We start from the raw sequence: 26,886 nt of genomic DNA, 5'->3' as shown, positions 1-26,886 counted from the left end.
TTAGAGGTGGAGCAAAACGCAAATGTTAAGAACTTCATGTCTGCACCCAATAAATTATCAGGCTTTGCAAAATGACTTGCCCAACGGCTAAGGAAAAGCGAACGTGTTCTACGAAGCATCGTGTGCGTTTTGCACAATGTGACTCAGTTGTTTATTCGTTTCCTTCAAGATGCGGCAGCAGATATAAGGAAAGGACCGGGCGCTGCTTAAACGACCATCTCAGCAAGCACGCGTTCGATGCCCGCGAAGGTTTGCATAGTCACGTGGCGACACCTTTTCGAAGCTTTGTTTTACACCATAACTAAATATTATTTGGCACCTTTCGCTCATGCCGACCAGAAAACGTGAGAAATTGTAGAAGCAGCAGAGATGGCCGAAGATGGTGGCCATTGTATCATCGTGCCTTCCATTGCACTTTAAAAAAATGACAGATTCCACGTACCGTTAGAATTGATGATATGCGAAGCACGAATGAGGAAGATTGATTTGTCAATTCAAAATCAGCCCAACGTTAACAGGTGGAAGTAAAATATGTCGTACATGACTTCCATGTCATGATTATCATATTTGCACCTTGTCTTTATGTTCGTTGTTCACTTACGTCGCGTAATAACAAATTTGGTATATATGAAGGTAGCAAAACGGCCACGAGCACGCTGCGAACATAACATATAGTGATGTTTTCTATGACATCTATATGATAATTATCATGTTTGGACGTGCTATTTACCTTCACCAGTTATTCACGTCATGTAGCACCAAATTTGGTATTTGAATGAATGAATGAATGTTTTTTATTTCACACATATAATAAACAAAATATGCATGAACTGTATGATTCTATAGCCAAAGACTAGTACGGGTCCCATTCAAAGCGTACATAACAGAAACTGTAATACTTCTAATTATTATGGGATAATAACAATTGAAATTTGCTATAATAGTACAAGAAATAACGGTTATCTGCAAAGAACGGTCACCTGAATTCGAAAGAGAAGACAGAAAAAAGGAAATACATAACTTATAATTTACAGAAAATTTGGACATTGGGAGCGTACAGAGCTGCAGAATGAAGCTAGTAGCTTCGAGTAACAATAATAGTCACCGTATATAACCTAATTAAAAGAACAAGAGTATTGCTAAACCTAGCAAAGGAAACACATAAAGGGCAACATGTACATCACCAGCATGATCATCAGCCTGGCTACGCCCACTGCAGCGCAAGGGCCTTCGCCAAGATATGCTAATGAACCCGGTCTTGCGCTTCCCGTTGCCACGTTATGCCCGCAAACTTTTTAATCTAATTTTACCCCTTTTTCTCTACCCATCGTGCATTTCTCTTCTCTAGGAATTCATTCAGTTACGCCTAATGACCAGCAGCTATCCTGCCTACGTGCTAGGTGTCCGGCCCAAGTCCATTTCTCTTTCTTGATTCCTACTATGATACTTTGGTCCCCGTTTGTTCTCTTCTTGTCTATTAAGGTTACACCTATCATTTTCCTTTCCATCGCTCGTGGCGTCGTGCTCAATTTAAGCTGAACACTCTCTGTAAGCCTCCAGGTTTCTGCTCGGTGGGTAAGTACCGGCAAGATGCAGCTGTTTTATACTTTCCTCTAGAGGGTTAGTGGCAAATTACCATTCAAGATTTCAGAATGCTTGCCGAGTGTGATCCACCTCATCCTTGTTTTTCTAGTTATTCCACTCCTGTGGTTCGGCTCTGCGGTAACTGTCTGTAAAATGTAGACATATTCCTTCACAACTTCCAGCGTCTCTCTACCTATCGCAAAGTGCTGTTTTCTGCTGAGACTGTTGCTCCTTACTTTTGTTTTGTGCACATTAGTTTTCAGACCTACCTTTCTTCTTTTCGTGTTTAGTTAAGTAATCATAAGCTCTAATTCGTCCCCTCATTTACTCATCAAGGCAATGCCATCAGCGAATCGCAAATCACTGAAAAAATGTCCATTAAACATTATCCCCAACTTTTCCTTATCTAGGGTCCAGAATACCTCCTGGAAACACGCGGTGGATAGCATTGGAAAGATCGTGTCTCCCTATTTTACATCTTTATTATTGGGATTCTATCACTTTTTTTATGGAGAACTATGATGGCTGTGGATCTTTTGTATATTTCTACCAGTATGTTTGTTATGGTTCTTCGGTGACCTGATTCAGTGGTGCCTGCATTACTGCTGGTATCTCGGCTGAGTCAAACACCCTCTCGTAATCTGTGAAATCTATGTATAGGGGGTTGGATGTATTCAGTACGTTTCTTTATTACCTGAATGATATTATGTATATGGTGTATTGTGGAGTAGCCAGTACAAAATTTTTCTTGGTTTTTTTGGTTGGTTGAACTGTAATTTTACGTTATTTTTATTAGCTAATATTTTAATAAATAATGTGTTGCGAACGAACAGTAAGCTGATCGGCCTGTAACTTTCCAAGTCCTTGACGTCTCCTTTCTTATTAATTAGGGTGATATTGGTCTTCTTATAAGATTCTGGTACCCTTCCTGTCCAGAGACACTTCGTTTATAAGGAGGCTAATTTTTCTAACACAATTTCTCCACCATCTTTTAGAGGCTCCATGGTTACCTTATCCTCACCAGCGGCTTTCCTGTTTGCATTCCTTTGATAGCTCTTATTACTTCCTCTGTCATTGCTGATAGGATGTCCCATTCCTCTGGACTATTATTGCTTCCCACGATATCATCCTGCATTTTTTGGCTTCTGTACAGCTCTCCGTAAACTTTCTCCGGCATTTAGACTGTCTTATCCACATTGGTGATGAGATTGCTTTACTTGATTGTCCATGCATACATCTGCTTTTTGCCTATGCATGAGTGTGCTTTCACAGCTTTTAGGCTTCTGTCGCTTTTTATAGCCTGCGCAATTCTTTCCATGTTATACTTCCTGATTTCGGCTACCTTACGCCTCTTGATTAACTTCGAAAGCTCCACTAGCTCTATTTTGTCGGTTGCATTTGAGGCTTTCGTCATTTGTCGCATCTTAATAGGATTTTTCGTCTCCTGAGATAGCTTGCAAGTTTCCTGTCTTGTGACTGTCCCTCCACCTTCAATTGCCCACTCTTTGACAAGTAATATTATCGTTATTGTGTCAACGCTAACGTCAGTTATCTTGTTTAGAGCCTCGAATCGATTCTGAAGAGAAACTTTTAAGTGCTATATTCTCCCTCTCACCACCAGCTCAATAAATACCTTCTTGCCTATCACTTTTTGTCTTTACTTTCTTATATCTAGGTGAATACGAGCTCTTACCGTTCTATTTTCACTGCATTTGATTTCGCCAACTACTTCTACACACTGTAAAATGCCTGGTAGTGCACACAGAAAGAAGTCTCTATCATTTTTAGTTCCGCCATTAGGACTTCGCCAGGTTCACTCACGGTTAGCTGGTTTTCTGAAGAAGGTATCCAAGATTCGTAAATTATTACATTTTACAAACTCTATTATTAATGATTCTTTGGTATTTCTTGAGCCGATGCCTTATTCCCACACTGCATGTTTTCCGGCCTGTTTCTTGCTTACTTTGGCACAAAAGTCACGCATCAAGATGATATACTGTGTAGTTAATTATTGGCAGACTCTACGTATTTATAAAATTCTCAAACCAAATTATTATCATGGCTCGATGTAGGCACCTAGGCCGATACCACCTTCATCTTACACCTTTTATTTAACCTGATTATGATACTTGTCACCCTCTCACTAATGCTATAGTATCCCTGTATGTTGTCAGCGATAATCTTGTGCATGAGAAACCACACCTAGTTATTTACTTTGCTGAGCCCGGTTACATCCCGCGTACCACCCTGCAGTTCCTCGAATAGCACCGCTAGACGAGCCTCACTATATAGCGTTCTAATGTTGAAGGTAGCCAAGTTGACACACACACACACTATATATATATATATATATATATATATATATATATACATATATATATATATATATATATATATATATATATATATATATATATATATATATATATATATATTATAGGTATGGGATATGGCACAACGGGAGCGTTGTCAACAAGGATAAATATATTTATTTCCACACAGTTTTGAGAGGGGTCCTCCCTTCATAAGGGGATGAGTTATACTAACATGAACTTCCAAACTTCGTTGCTGCCACATCCCTCTCGCCTTGAAAAATGCTTGCGAGAGTGAGAGAGAACTGAAAAAAGAAAGAAAAAAAACAGAAAAAGGGAAGAAAAGGACGAAAACAAAAAAGCAAAAAAAGAGAAAAAGAGAAAAGTAAAAAAGAGGAAGAACCACTGTCAACACTGAGAACGAAACCAAATGTCCGTGTACGTCGACATCCCGTTCTTATCCCGTGCTGGTCAGTTCTCGACGTGTGTCGGGCCACCCAAGATTGTCGCCGCGGTAGCGGGAGGGGTCCGTGACGGCGTGCGTAAGGAAAGGGCTTCCCCTTAACGGGTCGGTCAGCTCTTTACCTTTCATCTTCGTCCGTTTCCCTTCAATGGTCATCAAGTGGTAGGCGAACAGAAACACTTTGTATGTGCATGTGAAAAAAAGGAAAAAAAGGGAAAAAACAAAAAAAACAAGAAAGGACAGTGTACACGAGTCAGTCAGAAAAAACAAGCACGGTCTCCAGCTATCAATCTTTGTCACCAATTTCCTCCTGGCTTACTCCTCGGAGGCAGGAGAGTCTTCCGCGGTCCTCGTTGATGCCGGCTACTAATGTTAGAAATTTGAAAATAAAATATGCCTCACGCTATTCGCGCTCGCGTCTGCTTGAGAAACCGGAATGCAGAAGAGTTACGCTAATATTCTCGAAACTGTGGTCTTGCAGGCGCAGATGCGGAGATAAAGGTAGCTTCGGCAGTTTAGTGGCGTGGTGCCGGTGATTATTTAACCGCAGCCGAAATGGCGTGTCTGTTTGGCCGATATATTCTTGTCCGCAGATGTTGCAATGTAGCATGTATATTACGTTACTGAAGTCACAATTAAGGCTTTCAGTTATACAGAATTTGAAATCCGAGAAATTCGCTGTGGATTCACGTGTTGTGACCATCTGTGGGCATACCTTGCATCGAGCTTTTCCGCAAGGATGGTACCCTGATTGAATTTTGGGGGTGTTTGTTTTTGCTCTGACAAGAATGTCCTTCAGATTTTTATTCCTGCGGTACACCACGTGAGGTAGCTTCGCGAAAATAGAAGTTAGTTGTTTGCTTTGCCTGATTTTGTTGAAATGGCGGGAAAGTATGTTGTTGATTCGTGGCGCTGATGAGGAGTAAGTTAGTACAAGGTTCGTTTGGGAAGTCGTTTTAGGTACTCTGTTTGGTTCCTTAATTATATCATTCCTGTTCACGTTGCGAGCACGTAGTATGGCATCGTCAATATTGTCTTCCGGATAATTTTGTTTCAATAAGGAATGCTTTAGGTGTTCTCCGTGTCTGTTGATTTCCCGCATATCGGTGCATTATCTTCAATACCGGTAGGCCTGAGTATATGGAATACCCGTTTTGCAATGCTTTGGGTGACTGATTAGGTACATTTGACGGTCTGTGGGCTTTTTGTAAAGGTTTGTTGACAAGCGGTCATTTTTGACCGTGACAGTGACTGACGTCCAAGAAGTTAATGCTAGTTTTGGAAATTTTGTGCGTGAATTTAATTGACGGGTGGCACTTGTTAAAATCCTATATGAAGCGGAAAAGACTTCCCTCATCGTGGTTCCATATTATAAAAATATCGTCCAAGTATCTTCTGTAGTAGAAAAGTTTCAAGGTGCGTCGCTCAATGAATTGAATTTCAAGTGAAGCCATAAAGATGCTCGCGAAGTTTGGAGCCATTTTCGTGCCCATTGCAGTGCCACTGACCTGAAGGAAATGCTTGCCATTGAAATCAAAATGGTTATAATTTAGTACAAGTTCAAGAAGTGTAAACAGTACCTCGCCACTTACACTCATTGATGAGTCGTATTTTACTTATTCAGAAATCATAGCCGCTATTCCGTCATGGTGGGGTATGTTGGTGTACAGTGAGCAGACGTCCATGGTCACCAGAAGACTACCGCCTGGGATGTCAAAACTTGAAGTTTCGGAGATGAAGCGATTTGTGTTTTTTAGGTAATAGGGAAAATTTTGGGGGATGTTTTTATCAAGGAATTGATGAATTCTGGTATATTTTCGGTTGATGTGCTGTTACTGGATACTATCGGACGTCCCTGATCGCCTGCCTTGTGTATTTTAGGGAGCAAATAGAATCGACCGGGAGAAGAATGGCCGGTAACATTGCTTTCAACATTTTGCCGGTAATTTTCTCGTCCCAGTGGAGATTATTTAGGGTTACTTTTATCTCCCTTTCAAATTCGGGAGTCGGCTCTGTTGGAAGTTCTTTGTAGAATTTTGTGTCTGATAGTTGTCGTTCCCCTTCCTTTAAGTAGTCCGACGTGTTTAGAATTACTATGCAGCCCCCTTTATCAGCCGGTTTGATGGTAATTGCAGTGTTTTTTCGTAGTTCATCGAGTGCCCTTCGTTGTGACTTTGATATGTTGTTTCGAGATGGCCGATTTTTTTTCATACGCTCTGATTATGTCTTTTTGAACTGCTGATATCTACATATTGAAGTGTTTGTCCCTCTGCTCACCTGGACACCATGATTTGTCCCCACCAATCAATCTGTTCTCGTCCGTACAGTCATTGCGATCATGAAAGTATTCACGGAGGTGGAGATTACGCGCAAAGTTATCGAGGTCTTGGTACAGTTCAAATTCATTGCATCTACCGGAAGATGGACAAAAGGTTAGGCCTCTCGACAAAAATTGAAGCTGAGCGGGTGTGAGCGTTGTGTTGGACAGATTGAGGACATTTTTCTCATAAGTTTTTGGCTGCTCTTGGCTATCACGTGGCACGGGAGTGTCAGCGTCATATTTTGGAGTAAGGGTGTTTTAATTAGGATTGCACTGTAGTTTCGAGTTCCTATTTTTCTCCTCAAAGTTAGGTTGTGGTACGGGTAGTCCCTGGCGTTCTTGTACGGCCTCATTCCTATTTTCCTGTTCAAGAGTAGTGGAGCTCTGCAGTCCCGATTGAATTTTCTATCTTTTACTACTGAAATTTCGCCTCTCTTTTTTAGTTCATATCTTTCCAGTTCTCTTGCCTCATGCTCTCCGAGGTTAGATACCAATTTCTGCGTGGCCTCCGTGACACTGTATTCGGCGGCCTTACGCTCACTATGGTCCGCAATGACCCGAGTCAGTTGCAAGGACGCTTCTAGTAATACTTTTTCCCACTTCCCATTTTCTGCTTCACTTAGTGTAGACATTGAGGGGTTGCAGGCTAGGCGGAGGCCCTTAGGTGCAATTTCGTGAGATAGATATTTGGGTAGTTGTTCCGCGTATTTTTCGTATTGCACCCGTTTTTCAATGATTTTCCCAATCGATAGAAATGAATGGGACCATGCGTGTTTAAGACTGCCCGTACCGTTTGTTTCCCCGTGTCATTTGGAAGCCACCACCTTGGTCTTCGCCGCATTGGTCCGCCTGGTGTTGTAATGCCTCGCTGGTGGGAGTGGCGACGTCGTCACTGCTGGAACCCTGAATGGATCTTTGTGTCCCTGGGCTCCCTGTTGTTGAGTGGGTTTGGCACTGCAGTTTGCCGTGCAAGCAGTTGCCGCCGATCTCTGACTCACTGGTGGGACTCGCTGGCTCGCTGGCCTCGTTGGTGGTATAGTGGCGAAATCGTCACTGCTGGGGCCCTGGATGGCTCTGTGTCTTGCTCGACTCCTTGTTGTTGGGGGGGGGGGGGGGGGGGCTTGGCACTGGAGTTGTCCGTGCAAGCGATTGCCGCCGATCTCCATGCCGCCGACGTCCATCGCAGCTGACCCCTCGTGTGCTGTTCCAGCAGCGCGACTCCCTCGAAGCTTGCATGTAAGCCGTCAGCAGCCAGGAAGCGGCGCAGCGGGAGTGTTGAGAAACCATGTTCGACGTAATAGACGCCTGCTCCGAACAACCCGTAGTGGCAGAGACGGCGGGCCTCTCTGCTGAATCGTTGTACCTCCATATTAAACGGATTCATTGATCGCCAGTCCGAGTCCCGCAGTCGGCGATTGGGTGCGCGAGGTAGTGGCAGACTAAGATGCAGTGTCTTGATGTTCGGGCACGTCTGTCTCATTCGTTTCAATGCCTCCCACAACAAATCCAGTGATCTTGAAGAGGTAGTCTTCAGGATGTCCGTGGTACCCACATGCAGAAACAACGTGTCCATCCGGTAAGGTAGATACTGAAGTAGCGCCGGAATATCCGAAAACATAGCACCGCCATAAGAGATGAAGCACGGCGTCGTTGAGTCGTTCAGGCTGAAGTGCGTGTGGACGTACCGCATGATTGAGTCCCCTATGACGGCACACTTCGTAGGGTAACTTGGATATCTCCGTGACAAACGCTCCGTTGATGATGTACTGGCAGCCATGGTTCAGGTCAGTGGGAGTAATAATTCAATGGGCCAGTTAGTCTTCGTGAAGGTATGGGATATGGCACAACGGGAGCGTTGTCAACAAGGATAAATATGTTTATTTCCCAACAGTTTCGGGAGGGGTCGTCCCTTCATAAGGGGATGAGTTATACTAACATGAACTTCCAAACTTCGTTGCTGCCGCGTCCTTCTCGCCTTGAAAAATGCTTGCGAGAGTAAAAGAGAACTAAAAAAAGAAAGAAAGAAAGGAAAGAAGAAAGGAAGAAAAATACGAAAAGAAAAAAAGAAAAAAAAAGAAAAAAGAAAAAGTAAAAAAGAGGAAGAACCACTGTCAACACTGAGAACGAAACCAAATGTCCGTGTACGTACACATCCGGTTTTTATCCCGTGCTGGTCAGTTCTCGACGTGTGTCGGGCCACCCAAGATTGTCGCCGCGGTGGCGGGAGGGGTCCGTGAAAATGGCTCCAAACTTCGCGAGCACCTTTATGGCTTCACTTGAAATCCCATTCATTGAGCGACACACCTTGAAACCTTTCTACTACAGAAGATACTTAGACGATATTTTTATGATATGAAACCACGATGAGGGAAGTCTTTTACGCTTCATAGAGGATTTTAACAAGTGCCACCCGTCAATTAAATTCACGCACACAATTTCCAAAACTAGCATTAACTTCTTGGACGTCAGTCACTGTCACGGTCAAAAATGACCACTTGTCAACAAACCTTTACAAAAAGCCCACAGACCGTCAAATGTACCTAATCAGCCACCCAAAGCATTGCAAAACGGGTATTCCATATACTCAGGCCTACCGGTATTGAAGAATATGCACCGATATGCGGGAAATCAACAGACACGGAGAACACCTAAAGCATTCCTTATTGAAACAAAATTATCCGGAAGACAATATTGACGATGCCATACTACGTGCTCGCAACGTGAACAGGAATGATATAATTAAGGGACCAAACAGAGTACCTAAAACGACTTCCCAAACGAACCTTGCACTAACTTACTCCTCATCAGCGCCACGAATCAACAACATACTTTCCCGCCATTTCAACATAATCAGGCAAAGCAAACGACCAACTTCTATATTCGCGAAGCCACCTCACGTGGTGTACCGCAGGGATAAAAATCTGAAGGACATTCTTGTCAGAGCAAAAACAAACACCCCCAAAATACAATGAGGGTGCCACATCAAACACCCCCAAAATACAATGAGGGTGCCACCACTGCTGAAAAGCTCGATGCCAGGTATGCCCACAGATGGTCACAACACGTGAATCCAAAGCGAACTTCTCGGATTTCGAATTCTGCATAACCTAAAGCCTTAATTGTGACTCCAGTAACGTAATATACATGCTGCATTGCAACATCTGCGGACAAAAATATATCGGCCGAACAGACACGCCATTTCGGCTGCGGTTCAATAATCACCGGTACCACGCCACTTCATTGCCGAAGCTACCTTTGTCTCGGCATCTGCGCCTGCCAAAACACAGTTTTGAAAATATCAGCGTAACTCTTTTGCAGTCCAGTTTCTCAAACAGACGCGAGCGCGAACAGCGTGAGGCATATCTTATTTTCAAATTTAGAACATTAGTACTGGCATCAACGAGGACCGCGGAAGACTCTCCTGCCTCCGAGAAGTAAGCCAGGAGGAAATTGGTGACAAAGATTGATAGCTGGAGACAATGCTTGTTTTTTCTGACTGACTCGTGTACACTGTCCTTTCTTATTTTTTTTCCTTTTCTTGTTTTTTTTTCCTTTTCTTGTTTTTTTTCTTTTTTTTTCACATGCAAATACAAAGTGTTTCTGTTCGCCTACCACTTGATGACCATTGAAGGGAAACGGACGAAGATGAGAGGTAAAGAGCAGACCGACCCATTAAGGGGAAACCCTTTCCTTACGCACGCCGTCACGGACCCCTCCTGCGACCGCGGCGACAATCTTGGGTGGCCCGACACATGTCGAGAACTGACCAGCATGGGATAAGACCCGGATGGCGGCGTACACGCCATTTGGTTTCGTTCTCAGTGTTGACAGTGGTTCTTACTCTTTTTACAGTTTTTCTTTTTTTCCTTTTTTCTTTTCGTCTTTTTTCTTCCCTTTTTTCTTTTCTTTTTTTCTTTTTTTCTTTTTTCAGTTCTCTTTCACTCTCGCAAGCATCTTTCAAGGCGAGAGGGACGCGGCAGCAACGAAGTTTGGAAGTTCATGTTAGTATAACTCATCCCCTGATGAAGGGAGGACCCCTCCCGAAACTGTTGGGAAATAAATATATTTATCCTTGTTGACAATGCTCCCGTTGTGCCATATCCCATACCTTCACGAAGACTAACTTGCCCATTGAATTATTACTCCCACTATATATATATATATATATATATATATATATATATATATATATATATATATATATATATATATATATATATATATATATTTATATTATTTATATATATATTCATATAGTTACTGGACGGCACACAATGAAACGAGGTGACACCTGTGATATATTTGCACGACGCTAAGCCTAAGCCGGCATGGCAAGCGAGAGCGTGCCCCACATCCCAGAATCACGTCGTTGTTTTCGCTGTCTGTCTCGCTTCTTCAGCGTGAAAAAGCAAGACAGACAGTGAAATGTAGTCTTGTAACTTGACCCTCGGGTGCAGAAGCCTCGTCTCGGTCTTTTCTATGTTGTAACGGAGTGGTGTAGCTTAAGTCAGGAGACATGAACAAGGTCTGTAGACAATGGAGCGGAGGGAGATGACGACTTCATAGGGGCTATATATAGCGATCGTCAGTCACCTGGCGCAAGACGCGATAGGGTCCTGAGTACCGGGAAAGCAGCTTCTCAGAGAGACCAACATGTCGAGTCGGGATCCACAACAACACAAGGGAAGCCGGGGCAAAGGAGACGTCGCGATGATGTGGGTCGCAACGTTGCTTCTGTTGCTCTTGCATTGCTAAGAGGCGCTTCCGAGTGACTTCTCGTGCTTTGCGAGCTCTGGTGATAGTGTCACGGGCGTATTCAGTCGGCGAATCGACAGCTGTCAGAAAGATGGTGTGGAAAGGTAGAGTTGGGTCTCGGCTGAATAAGAGATAGAATGGTGAAAACCCAGCGGTATTGTGGCGTGAGTAATTATATGCAAAAAGTAACAAAGGGCAATGCAACGTCCTAGTCTAGGTGGTCAGAGGAGACGTACATGGAGAGCATATCAGTTAAAGTCCGGTTGAATCGTTCGGTAAGCCCATTAGTTTGTGGTTGGTAGCCCGTCGTAAATTTATGTTTGGTTTCGCAAGACCGAAGCAGGTCGTCAATAACTCGGAAGAGAAAATAGCGTCCACGATCTGTGAGGAGTTGGCATGGAGCACCATGATGGAGGATGACATCGTATTGAAGGAAATCGGCAACATCTGTGGCATAGCTGGTTGGCAAAGCCCGCGTTATGGAGTACGGGTTGTATGATTCGTAGCGACAGCTATCCATTTGTTTCTCGAGGTATAATGAGAGAAGGGGCCTAGGAGGTCAATAACAACACGAAAGAAGGGGTATAGTAAGATTAAGTGGCTGGAGGAGTCCGGCAGGACTCATAGGGGTTGTTTTTTGACGTTGGCACTGGTCGCATGCGACGACGTAGCGGCAGACAGGGCGATAAAGTCTGGGCCGGTAAAATCGACGATAAACGCGGTAGTAAGTTCCAGAGAGGCCAAGGTGATCAGTGGTGGGGGCATCATGGAGCTGGGCGATAACACTCGAACGTAGGTGGGAAGGCACCACAAGAAGCAGTTCGTGCCCATTTGTGTTGACATTGTAGCAGTGCTTTGTGCCTTGTTTAGGCACAAACAGCCGAGTAGATGGATGGGGCGTCGAAGAGTTCAGCTTCTCAATAATGTCACGCAAGACGGGATCTCGGCGCTGTTCATCACAGATGTTGCTTAAAGCAGAGAAAGAGAGCACACATGGTGGCGCCTCATCTAATGTCTCAGGGGGGCTACTGGATGACGGGACAAGCAGTCAGCGTCATTGTGTAAATGGCCAGATTTGTAAGAGACTGAGTAGTTATATTCTTGGAGCCGTAGTGCCCAGCCACCAAGACGCCTAGTTGGATCTTTTAACGACGAGAGCCAGCAGAGGGCGTGGTGATCAATTGTGATGATGCTCCATGCAAAATGCAGGAAGCGAACCAGGAAATTGACTGGTAAATACTAAGAAAACAGCAGGTGGCCAAACTAAAAAGAACTATCGATTAAGAAGAAAGTGAAGGAAACGGAGACTGACATGTGGAGAATTGGCATAATTAAGAAGTCCGCACTAGAGATCTATAGAACTTTTAAGCAGGAAATTGCCAAGGAAAGAATCTATGGTAATACTCGGGGTAGTTCTCTACTGTTTGAGGCCAGGAAGAGAGTATTGCGAACCAAGACGTATCGGGCCAAATACGAAGGGGTAGACACAGTATGCAGTGCGTGTGGAGAGGAAGAAGAAACTACCGAACGGTTGATAATGTTCTGTAAAGGGCTTCACCCAATTGTTCAGGATGATGGCGCAGAGTTTTTCAAAGCACTGAGGTTTAGGGACAGGGAGGGCAAAATATACATTAAGTTGGTACAATTAACTAGAAGGAGGTTATCTGATTGGTGGCTAAAGTCAAGGCACGAGTTAAAATTAAACCCTTCACTGCAATGTACGAATCCTCAACCTCACCATTCAAGAGAAAAAAATCTAGTTTTTGGTTCATTAAGTATTACGGCTTAATGGCGCGAGCCACCACCCAATCTTAAGGGTACAGCCATATCCATCCGTCCATCCATCCAGCCATGGTTAAATGGCGACCATGTAAGTAGGGTCGAAATTTACCAACCGCCCAAACTAGAGATGGGCATTCCCGCTCAATGATTGAGTAGTTCCGCTCGGCCGCAGAGAGCAGACAGCTGACATATGCGATAACGTGGGCGCAGCCACTTTGATGCTTGATCAAAACAGCACCGATTCCGTGGCCGCTGGCATAAGTGCGGACTTCTGTTGGGGAAGACATGTTAAAATAGGCCAGAATAGGTGGTGTTGGAGCAACGCGATGAGATTAGAGAACGGCGAAGCCTGCGCCGCACCCTAAGAGAATGGAACATCCTTCTTCGGCAGGTCCGTAAGAGGTCGGGCCACGTCCGCAAAATTGTTTAAAAAACGTCAGAAGTGAGACCATAGACCTAAAAATCTGCGGAATTCCTTTGTGCGGGTCGGGACAGGTAAGTTTTGCACAGCTCTAACTTTATCAAGATCCGGGCGTATGCCAGAGGAGTCCACAAGATGGCCCAACATGGTCATTTGCTGGCGTCCGAAGCGGCACTTTGATGAGTTCAGTTGCAGTCCTGCATTACTAAAAACAGAAAGGATGGAGGAAAGGCGATTGAGGTGCGTTTCAAATGTCCAGGAAAACACAATGACGTCATCAAGGTAACATAGGCAAATTGACCACTTGAACCCGTGCAAGAGAGTGTCCATCATTCGTTCGAAGGTGGCTGGAGCATTGCATAATCTGAACGGCATGACCTTGAACTGGTAAAGACCATCAGGTGTCGCAAAAGCAGTCTTCTCGCGGTCCATGTCGTCGACAGCAATCTGGCTGTACCCTCAGCGAACGTTGAGTGAGAAAAACTACTTAGAGCCATGAAGGCAATCCAGGGCATCGTCAATGCGTGGTACTGGGTAGACGTCTTTTTTAGTGATCCGGTTCAGATGTCGGTAGCCGACACAGAATCGCCAACTGTTGTCCTTTTTTCTTTACAAAAACAACAGGGGAAGCCAATGGACTAGAAAATGGCTCAACTATGCCTTTGGTGGGCATCTTGTCGACTTCCTTTTGAATCATCTGAGGCTCCGTAGTAGAAACACGCTACGGGCGTCGATGTACCGGAGATGCATCGCCGGTGTTAATCCGGTGCTTCACACTGCTGGCTTGACCTAGTGGACGGTAACAGAAGTTGAATATGTCCTAGTACGATTCCAGGACCTGACGGAGCGCGTCAGTTTGATGCGGCAAAAGGTTCGTCGCAATCATTTTTTCCCCTATATAAGATGCACTCTCTGTCGAAGAGCAGACTTGCGTGCAGTTTGGGCGACGCACATCATTGGCGTACAAAGCTGAGATGACGATACCCTCAGAGAGTGTCAACGTGGTGAGGGCTATTCCACACGGAAGCACTTGTGGACACAGAGCTAAGTTCAGCAAAGGGATGCAAGCCCGGTTTTCCCGCAATGTGATAGTAGTGTGCGGAAAAGTAACACTGTGAGTCAGAAGGACGGATGTAATAAGCGTGAGCACGTAGTCTTCATCAGGTACAGGTGGCGACGCTGTTACGGCAGTGCAGGTAACTGTTGGCAGGTAGACATGTTAGAACCGGCAAGTTGGCGTCCGCTGCGAAGCTCCGTCGTGCTTTGAAACCCAGCACCTCCAACAAAATGTTACGGGAGGGCACACAGAGAAACGAGGCGACAGCTGTGATATATTTGCACGACGCCAAACCTAAGCCAAGAAAGATGGCAAGCGAGAGCGTATATATATATATATATATATATATATATATATATATATATATATATATATATATATATATATATATATATATTGTCGCGCGTGAACAAGAGGGACTTCAGGTAAAGAATACCGCGTAGTCACAGAGGCGCAGGTCAGGGACACCACAACCAAAAAACAAAAGCCTCGGCGAGAGCGCGCTAGCCCAACAACTTCTTCCTCGTTTTTCTCCTCGATGCGGGCTCGTGCTCGCCGCAGTTCATGGCCAGGTGGCATTATTCCCCCACTGAAAAAAAAAAAAGCATCGCCCCGATGCTCGCGCGAATGGTAGTGGATAAGCGGAAGTAAAGCAGACATGCACACTGTGGGCACACTTAAGAAAAAAAACAACAACAAAAGAACAAGGCTGAGACACGGTCCCACTAACGTACGAAGTACGGCTTGAGCCGTACAACGTGAACAATCTCTGGGTAGTGCTTTCGACGCTGGGGTGACATGGTTCCATATGGAACCACCTCATAATTCACGTCACTGATGCGACGCACTACTTTGTAGGGTCCAAAGTAGCGACTCAGGAGCTTTTCGGACAACCCTTGGCGGCGAACCGGAGTCCATACCCAAACTAGATCTCCTGGGTGGTATTCGACCTGTCGATGGCGAAGATTGTAGCGGCGTGCATCTGCAGTTTGTTGTTGCGTGATATGCAGGCGTGCCAACTGTCGAGCTTCTTCGGCAAACTGAGCAAGCTGCTCAGCGTCAGGTGTGAGCGACCCGTCGTAATCGTGTGGTAACATAGCGTCCAACATGGTCTGGACCTCACGCCCATAGACGAGACGGAACGGTGTGAATCGTGTCGTTTCTTGGATGGCAGTGTTGTGGGCGAATGTTACGTATGGAAGGACCTGATCCCACGTCTTGTGTTGAACGTCTACATACATGGACAACATATCGGCGATGGTCTTGTTAAGTCGTTCCGTCAGGCCGTTAGTCTGCGGATGATACGCCGTCGTCTTGCGATGGCTCGTGAAGCTTAGCTTGAATACATCGTCAATGAGCTGAGCCGTGAAAGCTGTTCCGCGATCAGTGATGACGCAAGACGGGGCGCCATGGCGAAGAACGATCTGTTCGACGAAAAACTGGGCAACGTCGGAAGCTGTAGCTCGTTGCAGGGCTCTTGTCTCGGCGTATCTCGTTAGATAATCTGTCGCTACAACTATCCATTTGTTACCGGCAGATGACAGAGGAAACGGCCCCAGTAAATCCATGCCTATTTGATCGAACGGCGACCTTGGTGGTGTGATTGGTTGCAGCAGGCCTGCAGGCTTCAGTGGCGGAGATTTGCGGCGTTGACATTCACGGCAGCTTTTCACATATCTCTTGACGTACATAGCAAGTCTCGGCCAGTAGTACGCCTGTTGAACTCTGGCGAGAGTTCGTGAAGAACCTAGATGCCCGGATGTGGGTTCGTCGTGGCAGGCCAGAAGAATGTCGTCTCGCATGTCAGATGGGACCACTAGCAAGTAGGCTTTCCCATTGCCGTTCGAGTTTGATTTATACAAGACACCGTTCCGCAGGCAGAACGAAGAGAGATTGCGAGAGATGTGCCGAGGTACGGGTGTGTTGCGTCCTTCTAGTTGGTCAATGATTGCGCGAATCTCGACGTCATCGTGTTGTCGTGCGATCAAGTCTGTTGCAGTGAGGACTCCGAGGAAGCCGCAGTCATCGTCATTGTCGGGATCACAAACTCCAGTAGGTGCACGTGACAAGGAATCAGCATCTTCGTGCTTGCGGCCTGATTTATAGACAATGGTAAGGTCAAACTCTTGCAAACGAAGGCTCCATCGTGCCAGACGCCCAGACGGGTCTCGTAAATTGGCTAACCAGCACAATGAGTGATGATCAGTAACTACTTTAAAGTGACGACCGTAGAGGTAAGGCCTGAATTTCATAGTGGCCCACACTACTGCTAGGCACTCTTTCTCCGAGGTGGAATAGTTCATCTCGGCGCGAGACAGGGCACGGCTGGCGTAAGCTATCACGCGCTCGGTGCCTTCTTGATGTTGGACAAGCACGGCGCCGAGACCTACATTGCTCGCGTCGGTATGAACTTCCGTGGCAGCATCCTCGTCGAAGTGAGCAAGAACTGGTGGTGCCTGCATACGCTCACGTAGATCGATAAAAGCCGCGTTCTGTTCTTCATTCCAAACGAATGGTACGTCGTCACGTGTGAGACGAGTCAGAGGCTCGGCAATTCTAGAAAAATTGGCGATGAAGCGACGATAGTAGGCGCACAGACCGAGGAAGCGGCGTACTGCTTTCTTGTCACGGGGAACGGGAAAGGAGGCTACGGCGGTTGTCTTGTCGGGGTCAGGTCGAACACCGTCTGCGCTCACAACATGCCCCAGAAATTTAAGTTCTTTATAGCCAAAGTGGCATTTTTCTGGCTTCAGCGTGAGGTTCGCAGAGTGGAGTGCTTCCAGAACAGCCTGCAGACGTTTCAAGTGTTCCTCGAAAGTGACCGAAAATACGACGACATCATCGAGATAAACTAAGCAGGTGTTCCACTTCAGACCGGTAAGAACAGTGTCCATCATTCTTTGGAATGTCGCTGGTGCAGAACACAGGCCGAAGGGAAGCACCTTGAATTCATACAGGCCGTCCGGTGTAACAAAAGCAGTTTTTTCTCGGTCTCTTTCATCAACCTCAATCTGCCAGTATCCGCTTTTCAAGTCTATGGATGAAAAATACCTTGCTCGCCGTAGTCTGTCTAGTGAATCATCGATGCGTGGCAGAGGATACACGTCTTTTTTTGTCACGTCGTTCAGCTTTCTGTAGTCCACGCAGAAACGCAACGTTCCGTCCTTTTTCTTTACAAGAACGACTGGCGATGACCATGGACTATTGGACGGCTGTATAACATCATCCTGAAGCATCTCTTCGACTTGAGCATTGATCGCGTCACGTTCTTTGGCAGAAACTCGGTAGGGTTGTTGCTTTATGGGCGAGACATCGGTGTGTATAATAATCCGGTGTTTCATAAGGGGCGTTTGACGCACCTTTGAGGATGAAGCGAAACACTCTTGAAATTCAAGCAACAGCTCCTGCAGCGCTGTGCGTTCTTTCTGCGTGAGGCTCGAATTGATGTCCACCTTTTCAAGAGCCTTAGAAACGCCGGTCGATGTCGATTGTAGCCCACTATTTATTGATGCGGCAGAAAAACATTCAGCAACGTCTTCGATGGGGTAGGCGAAAGCGATAGCGGTGCGTCGAAACAGGTGCCGCTGCTCATTACTAAAATTTGTCACAAGCAGCGTGGCACGTCTGTCGTGAAGCGTAATGAGGCTGCGGGCTGCGCAGACACCTATGCTAAACAAAAGTGTCAAGTTGCCTTCGGCGACTGCCTCACCGTCACGTATCTCGTCACACACGACTTCAACCAGGATGCTTGAACGTGGAGGCAACGTGATTATGTCGGCCGAAACACGAAGCGAACTGAGATGGCTGTCATCAGGCTTTTCTGCTTTGTCTGTAGAGAACGTCACTGTGCGCTGTCGGAGGTCAATGATAGCGCCGTATTCACGTAAAAAGTCGATGCCTAGGATGAGGTCTCGGGAGCATTCAGGAAGTATAAGGCAGCTGCAGAGAAATGTGCGTTTGCGAATGCCGACTCTAATCGTGCAGATACCGAGAGGGGTGACGACGTGCCCGCCGGCTGTACGGATTCGTGTCCCGTACCACGGCGTACCCACTTTCTTGAGATGCGTCGCCAGTTTTCTGCTCATGATGGAGTAGTCGGCCCCTGTGTCTAATAAAGCTGTAATATCGTGGCGGCCGTCGAGCACTACAGGTATATCTAGGGAAAGTCGGCTTTCTGATTCGGGAGCTGTCGTCGTTGAACCACTGCTGGTACGTACTCGCATGGATTGGGGCCCTTGTTCGTGTCGTTTATCAGCGGCCCCGCCCCCGAAGGTCGCTGTCGTTAGTTTTCCCGCCTAGGGCTGAGCGGCCGTGCTGGCGCCGCCCCTGGGTAGTTCGGGACACTTGACGAAGACCTTCTTGGAGATGGTGATCGTGACTGGCGCCGCGGGAGCAGTGGCATGCGCTGCTCGGACAGGTACTCCTCAATCGCTCTGGGTCTTTCGCCAAATCTTGGCCTGGGTGAGTCGACGGCGAAACCCTGAAGTCCGAGGCGACGGTACTGGCATTCGCGGTACACGTGTCCGGCTTCGCCACAGTGGTAGCACAGCGGCCGCCTGTCCGGTGTGCGCCATACGTCCGATTTCCGCGGGAGGAGCTGCCGATTCTCGAAATGCTGGACTGGTTGAACTGCTGGGAGTGGATCGCGATGTGCAGGGTGTACGAAACGGCGTGGAGGAGCGTAACGACTCGCAGCTTCGGCGTACGATGCAGGAGCGACGTAACAGCTCACAGCCTCGGCATAAGATGCACGGTGAGGCTCGATCGGTACAGGCGGGGAAGCATCGTTGGACAGCGGGACTTGCAAAGCCTGCTGTACTTCACTCCTGATGAGGCTGGAGATGGATCCCGCAGCAGGTGGAGGCGGCCCGTGAATCTTCTGCAGCTCGTCGCGTACCACCGATCTGATGAGGTCGCAGAGAGCTTCGAGATTGACGTTACTCCCCGCAACTCCAATCTGGTCCACCGGCGAGGCAACATTCACGTGGCGGTCGTACACAGCTGATCGCTGCTGCAGCATGTTTTCCATTGTCGTTGCTTCAGTTAAAAACTCTGCCACAGTATTCGGGGGACTTCGCACGAGACCAGCGAAGAGTTGCTCCTTAACTCCTCGCATTAGGTGGCGCAACTTCTTGTCTTCTCCCATACCTGGGTCAGCGCGACGGAAAAGGCTCGTCATGTCCTCCACGTACGCCATCACGCTCTCGTTCGGCATTTGGATGCGTGATTGGATGGCCCGTTCCGCTCGTTCACGGCGATGAGGGTCAGCGTAACTTGCCAGCAGCTGACGGCAAAACATCGTCCACGACGAGAAGGGTTCGCGGTTCTCGTACCAAGTACGAGCTCCGTCCTCAAGGCTGAAATATACATTCCGCAGCTTGTTGGCGTCGGTCCACTCGTTGAAAGCCGCAACGCGTTCAAAGTGAGCCAACCAGTCCACAACATCCTCCAACATGGAGCCACGGAACACCTTCGGCACTCGTGGCTTCTGCAGCGTGTAATTAGCCATCGGAATATTTTCCGTACCGCTCTGGGGTGGTGCAGTTGATGCCATCTCCGGTAGAGGTTCACGCTCGGGGGACAATCCTCGGATTCTCCGGCTGGCCCGGTGGACAGGTGTTGCGACTGCGGGTATAGGGCTCCCAGGAGGCGTTTGGATCATTGACTGGGAATACCCAGCACCTCCACCAGTTGTCGCGCGTGAACAAGAGGGACTTCAGGTAAAGAATACCGCGTAGTCACAGAGGCGCAGGTCAGGGACACCACAACCAAAAAACAAAAGCCTCGGCGAGAGCGCGCTAGCCCAACAACTTCTTCCTCGTTTTTCTCCTCGATGCGGGCTCGTGCTCGCCGCAGTTCATGGCCAGGTGGCAATATATATATATATATATATATATATATATGATCACGAGCCCTTAGGAGTACACTTCGTTCCCTTATTCATAAACTAGGGTCTCTTGCTGGTGGCAGACTTGATGCCGTCAGCTTGTAAACGAGAGACTATTTGTCAGCTGCCAGCGCGTAATAAGTTCACGTGCTACGTGACGCCATGCAGGCTCATAAAAAGAGTATGCCACACTCGCCGCCATGGTTGCAGGTGGCGTCGACTGACACTCCCACGTTTAAATTCACATGTAAACTCAATAAAGTGGCTGGAGGATAGCCGCCGTGATAGCTCAGTGGGAGAGCATCGAACGCGTTATTCGAAGGTCGTAGGTTCGATTCCTCCTCACGACAGGTTATTTTTTACCCACTTTTCTTTCTTCTTACTTATATTACATTGGTTCTTATAACTTCCCCTATACATTCCTTGACATTATTGTCTGTTAGTTGACATTAATATTGTGTCAAAACACGGAAAAACGAGTTGTTAGGTATGCACTTCTTTCCCATATATATATATATATATATATATATATATATATATATATATATATATATATATATATGTGTGTGTGTGTGTGTGTGTGTGTGTGTGTGTGTGTGTACATACATGAGATCCAACAGACTATAACGCCAATGAAAGTATAGGGGTAGTAATTAGACCAACTTGTAACGTAAATGTCAAGAAAGAAAAGTGGGTGAAAAGATAACTTGCCGTGGGCAGGAACTCAACCTGCGATTTTCGAATAACACCTTCAATGCTCTACCACTGCGCTATGATGGCGGCTATCTTCCCAGCCACTTCATTCAGTATATATGTGATCTTAAACGTGAAAGTGTCAGCCAGCGCCAGAAGTAGCCATGGCGGCGAGTGTGGCACACGCTTTATGAGCCTGTTTAGCGTCACGTAACACGTGAAATTATTACGAGCTAGCAGCTGACCAATATTCCCTCGTATACAACCTAAATGCCCCAAGTCTGCCAGTAGGAGACCTTCGTTAATGAATAGGAGAAAGAAGCGTACACTTAAGGAACCATGTTTTCGTGTTTTTGACAGAATAATAATGATATACAGCAGAGGAAAGTATAGGAGAAGTTATGAGACCGAATCGTAATGTAAATTTGAAAAAAAGAAAAGGGCACGAAAAGATAAACTTCCGTGGGCAGGAACAAAACCTGCGACCTTCGAATAACGCGACTGATGCTGTACCACTGACGTATCATGGTGGCCCTCCTTCCAGCCACTTTATTGGGTATATATGTGAATTTATTGTAGTACCACTTAGAGAAGCAAATATTCCTTATAAAAAAGTAAAAAGTTGTTGTGACCCCCCTCGCTGGTGATGTGTAAATTCCATCATAATTTCAATTGGTACGAGACTTCAGTTATTGCCCGGTGAAGGTTTTTTGATGAAGTGGAAGTATCTTAAATTTTTGATTTTTCCGACAAAAACCACAAAAAGCCATGCCTAATCTTAACGACGAACGTTCGGCATATAAATACAAGAAGCCTGAAGGCTTAATTCAAGCAGATTGAAAGGGCCCCTCAGCCACGCCGAGTTCAAATGCAAGAGAGCAGTTTTTTGTTGTCTTTTATACTTTTATAATTCTTTATCGCCACTTTTCTGTTCATAAAACGTGTCAAATGTCAGTACTAAGAGTTCAACCAGTCAGAATTTGGCGCTTTTCGACTGCACGCTGCTGTCTTCGCTTCCGCAGTTGCAAACGCAAAAAAAAACGAAGTGAAAGCAGTTTATCACGCCGGATACTCGTACAAAACAAGGCAGAATGGGTATGCGACTGCGTGTAAAAGCAGTGTAGGAGACAATTCACAACTGGTATTTTCCGTATGTCGACCCATCCAAAACCTATTACATCCTGACGTGAGTTGAACAAACTGCTATGGCCAGAAATGTTTAGCAAAGACGGAAAATGTTGGGAGAAAAAAAAACGCGCTCGTTTTTCGCAAGTAGAAAAGTTATTTACAGGGTCTTTAGGCTGAAAGGTTAGGTATCTAAGTTTTCTTAAAAAAAGATTCTATCTTGAAGCGAGAACCCTATTGCATTTTTGTCCATTCTTTTTTGTCGGCGCTCAGCTTTTTTTGTTTCTATCAAATAGCAATGTTTTAGGTAAATTGTAAAGACATTAACCCAGGAAAACACGTTGGATAGTTAATTAATTACGCATAGTTAACACATTTTAGCTACAATGAACGAGAATATGCTCACTCTCCAGGCACCAACCTCGTTCAGTACTGATCCGCCCCTCAAATTTTACCCCGCCTAAACGTTTAAAGATGTCATAAAGTTTTATCCCTCCGGCCATCAAATGTATTCGAAATCACGTAAGGGTCTCGCGAAGGCGTATGAACGAATCTTTCTTGTTGCTGTGCCTGGCAACCGCCTAACACTTCAACCTCGCTGGCGCAAGGAAGTGTCCACAATTGTGAGGAAAATTCCTTTGGCATTTTCTACGTGGTGTGAGCGCGCCGAAAACTATAAACCTAACCCCTTTACCCAAACATTCTATAGAGAACAAGGAGGCGACCCTGCCCGGCTGTCTCAACTGATTGCCCAAAGAGCACTTGTGCAGCCGGCCTGGACCGCGGCCGGTGCCAGTAGGCTTCCTTAAGAGGGCACCCCCTTACTGTTCGTACTGGGCATGGCCCCTGACGCACCGCTCCCTGCGTTTTCTGTCAATCTATAAATAAATATTTTCAGCGGTGCATTAGTAGTATTGGTATGTCAAGAATTGTTGGATTCAGCACCTATCCTGTCACTTACTCATGTCATGTAGCGCTATTTATTATGTAGGAAAGCCATAAGGATTTGTTTTATTGTTCGTGGAGGATGTTAGTATACATACACGTGTATATTGAAGTACATGAATTAAGCCTGCACTGTACACAAATGTGTGTTATTTCACTGATGTCCTTCATGGGTCTCATAGCGGAACATTCACTCGGAGAGGTAGACATTAGAAATGGAATACGTAAGAGGAGAGCCACAAATGAAGCCAGTGAAACAGCCAAGAGGATGGCCGATATGCCACCGAACACTCTTGCCGTGCCTGTGGATAGCGATTACGAAGTCACTAAACAGGTAATCTAACTTCCCTCTTACATTTTTCAGATCTTTAAACTACGAAATGCTACCATGACTTACGTTGATGTTGTACGCGCTTTTTTACACAACCCATTGTGCACAATATAAATTTCAACACCCCAAATCTGTTGCCAGCCAAGCCAAGCAGTGAGATGCTAGTTTGGTTTCAACGTTAAAGCAGGGCACATATGTGATAGTCGATCCTTTCCTCCTATTTTATGCACAAGTTGTTTACATTCATCATGTGAATAAAAAGCGGAAAATGCTAAAATATTCTGGCTAAGGAAATGTATAGTACGAATTGGGCCCGTGTTTAAGGTATCGTCCTAAAAATAGCTTGACGCTCTGGACTCTTTGAAAACTGAAATGGGTGAAGAAAGAGGCCAGAGTCTTCACTGTTGCCAAAGACAAAAAACCAGTCGTTGAAATGCTAAAAACGCTACTGCTGCTGCAGACAAGACAGTTGCTGCAGCTGGTACTCCCAATCTGAATGCGGAAAGCGAGTAAAAGGCAGCATATACCACGTACATAAACTGCTCAAAAGCGTGAATGTCGTGACGGATCATTCAGGTGTGTTGCTGTGTTGAGATTTTATGCCTAATCAAGTGATGACCCGATGGTATCGGAATAGAATTCTAGCCATGCCCGTCGAATTTCGTTGAGGTGAAATGCTAGAAGCCCGAGTAATTAGGTTTTGGAGTGAGTTCAGTTATCAGAGGGCACCTAGATTACCGTATATCTGCAGTAGTGTTGCTCTGGCAGCTGTGTAGTGGTTTTCGGAGCTACAGCTCAACAAGAATAATTGTACATGCCTCATACAGCCAAACGAAGCCCCGGAAACTCTTAAGTTCAAGTGATTACATGTAGGGGGTGAAAAAATTAACCGTGGCGCGTTTCTGCTTCAAACACCATGATTGTATCTACTAAGCTGTCTCGCCACTCGCGCTATTGCACTTTTTTGTAGGGACGCCCTCGTCGGGGCCAAATTTCAATTCTAAAATAATCAAATACTACATATTTGCGTACCACTACACATAAAAGCAACTCGTTCTTCTAGAAGGTAGTTTTTCTTAAACATGTGCTGGATCATGAAATTTTTATAATAGTTTTTGCTCCAGCTGACTCGAGGTCAGCAGCAGCCTATCGACATCATCATTCTCATTTCAAAGTTTGCGGTGGCCAACGGTTGCGATGGCAAGTAACGGCTCGCGGTACGTTGGGATGTGTCTCGGACTGTTTCGTTTCGCGGTAAATATTTCGAGCCTCTGCCGACCGACGCACTGTTTTTCGTTCTGTTGATTTTGACTCGTTCAAATACTTTTGCAAAGGGAATTCAAGTGACTTCCGGGGAATGAAGCGACCACTGAATCTTTCATCGGATGAACACCCGTTGCGAGCCCGGGCCGGTGAGTAGATGCAACTTCAGTTTTTTTAAGAACGGTTGCTTTCTGGGCTAGTTGGCTCATTTCAACATATGCAGTTTTTTTTCCAATGACTGCGTAGCTGTCACACGAGGGCAGCGCATTGCAATAATAAATTTTAATTTTTTTTGTCTCAATCTGTCACCGGAAAAGCGTGTGGTACTTGCTGCGTGGCTTCACGTGAGAACGAGTCACTGACTTAATCGTTAATTCTGAAAGTCTATTTCCAGGTAACACCAACCAAGCCGTTGGAATGAAATAAGGCAAAAAAATCCCTGTCACCTCACATGTGTGTTCGTAGCTAGCCCATAAATTAGTGCAAAGAACCTACGAGTTAATAGTTCACCGCAGTCGTATTTGAGAAACATCACATAATTATTTGTGTAGTTTTGCTATAGTGTGACAAAGAAAGCGCCACATAAATCAGAAATACTTCTTTTTCTGCCACAGCCTCCTGGCCCACCTGATATGGAAGCAGCTGTACACACTGGGCAAAGAACCTGTAACATGACCTTCCTTGTGAAGAAGCAGCCCTGAGGGATACACGTGGTATGAAGTACAACTACATATATATGTATATAATAAAACTGTTTACTAGTTAACTCAGTTTATTTGTTACCTTTGGAAAATTTCATCCATTAATTATGCATTGATTTCACGCATTGATATCTGGAGATGTTACTTGTTTTTCCAGACTGCCATGTAACGACAGGATGACTACCCTCAATTGTCCACTCTGCAAGCAAGTTGAAACATCTGAACGTCGACTACAACAGGTCATCGCGAACCTCACACAGGCAATGCTGTATTTGGGAATGTTTTTCCGCGCATATCATGGAGGGGTGCTTTAGATTGGCCACAAGCATGGAATATGCACTTCAATAAAGTTGAAACTGTAACACTATTAGTTAGATTGCGTGGCACTGCTGAGCTCAACAACACAGGTTTGATCCCAGCCACATTGGCCATATTTTGATGGGTGTGAAATGCTAAGACGCTTGTGTTCTTAAGGGTTTGTTCGATTTACCTTCACCACATGATCCATTTTACAAAGTGCTGCACCTCACCAGTTCGTTTCAGTGGTGCAGCAATGGCATCCTCTAAACCATGCCATTATTTCAAAAAGCACAAGAAAGGCACAACACTTAAATAAGTTCACGATTTTCCTGTGCCTCCTACTCTGACGGCCCTGGTTTGGTGCAGCCGCACCTACAGCTTAAAAAACAGCATAGCATTAAACATAGGTGCCGTACTCGCCTCTACAAACGCGGCGTGTTCTGCCCAGATGTTTGCACCCTATAAATAAAGGGAACAAAAATAATAATTCCACCTTGTCGGCACCTTGTCATTCACTTGTGATGCCGAACTGCTGAACTCGTGCTGCAAAAGCTCTGAACTTCTCGTGCGCAGCTCTGAACCACTTACCATTGGTGCGGGTGAACTAAACTGACCCTTAAAAGATGGAAACTCGAAAATATGAAAAATTTGTGAACACGAGGTGTGTGAGCAAATGTTTCGACAAGCAGTCTTGTCTCCTGCGAGCCTACAATGTGATTCGTTTTAACCCCTGGAAGCCAGAATTAATCCAAATTTACCCGCTGCTGTGCGAGTCATGATCACTTTATAGTTGGCGTGGGAATCGCCAAAAATTAATAATTGCATTACAAAATGAACACCCCGGCAGTGAGAGGCATAAGGCTCATAACGCTGAACTCAATTGCTTTAGCTTTGCGTGTATGTTCAATGGGCTCGTAGAATAATAAATCACATAGGTGATGAGCACT

General features: G+C 45.7%; 1 protein-coding gene across 3 annotated transcripts in view; it reads left to right on the top strand.

Moving 5' to 3' along the window:
• The window catches only part of LOC142767657 (uncharacterized), a 137,121-nt gene that overhangs the window by 71,101 nt on the left and 39,134 nt on the right, over positions 1-26,886 (top strand). For all 3 annotated transcript variants that reach the window (XM_075869803.1, XM_075869802.1, XM_075869801.1), the window contains one exon: positions 23,527-23,678. In XM_075869803.1, coding sequence (XP_075725918.1) covers positions 23,527-23,678 — 152 coding nt within the window. The remainder of the gene's footprint in view (positions 1-23,526; positions 23,679-26,886) is intronic.

The sequence above is a fragment of the Rhipicephalus microplus genome, chromosome 7 (genome assembly GCF_043290135.1).
Source record: "Rhipicephalus microplus isolate Deutch F79 chromosome 7, USDA_Rmic, whole genome shotgun sequence".
NCBI classification, from domain to species: domain Eukaryota; kingdom Metazoa; phylum Arthropoda; class Arachnida; order Ixodida; family Ixodidae; genus Rhipicephalus; species Rhipicephalus microplus.
The sequence above is the reverse complement of the archived record's forward strand: the minus strand, read 5'-3'. Positions and strand labels throughout refer to the sequence as shown.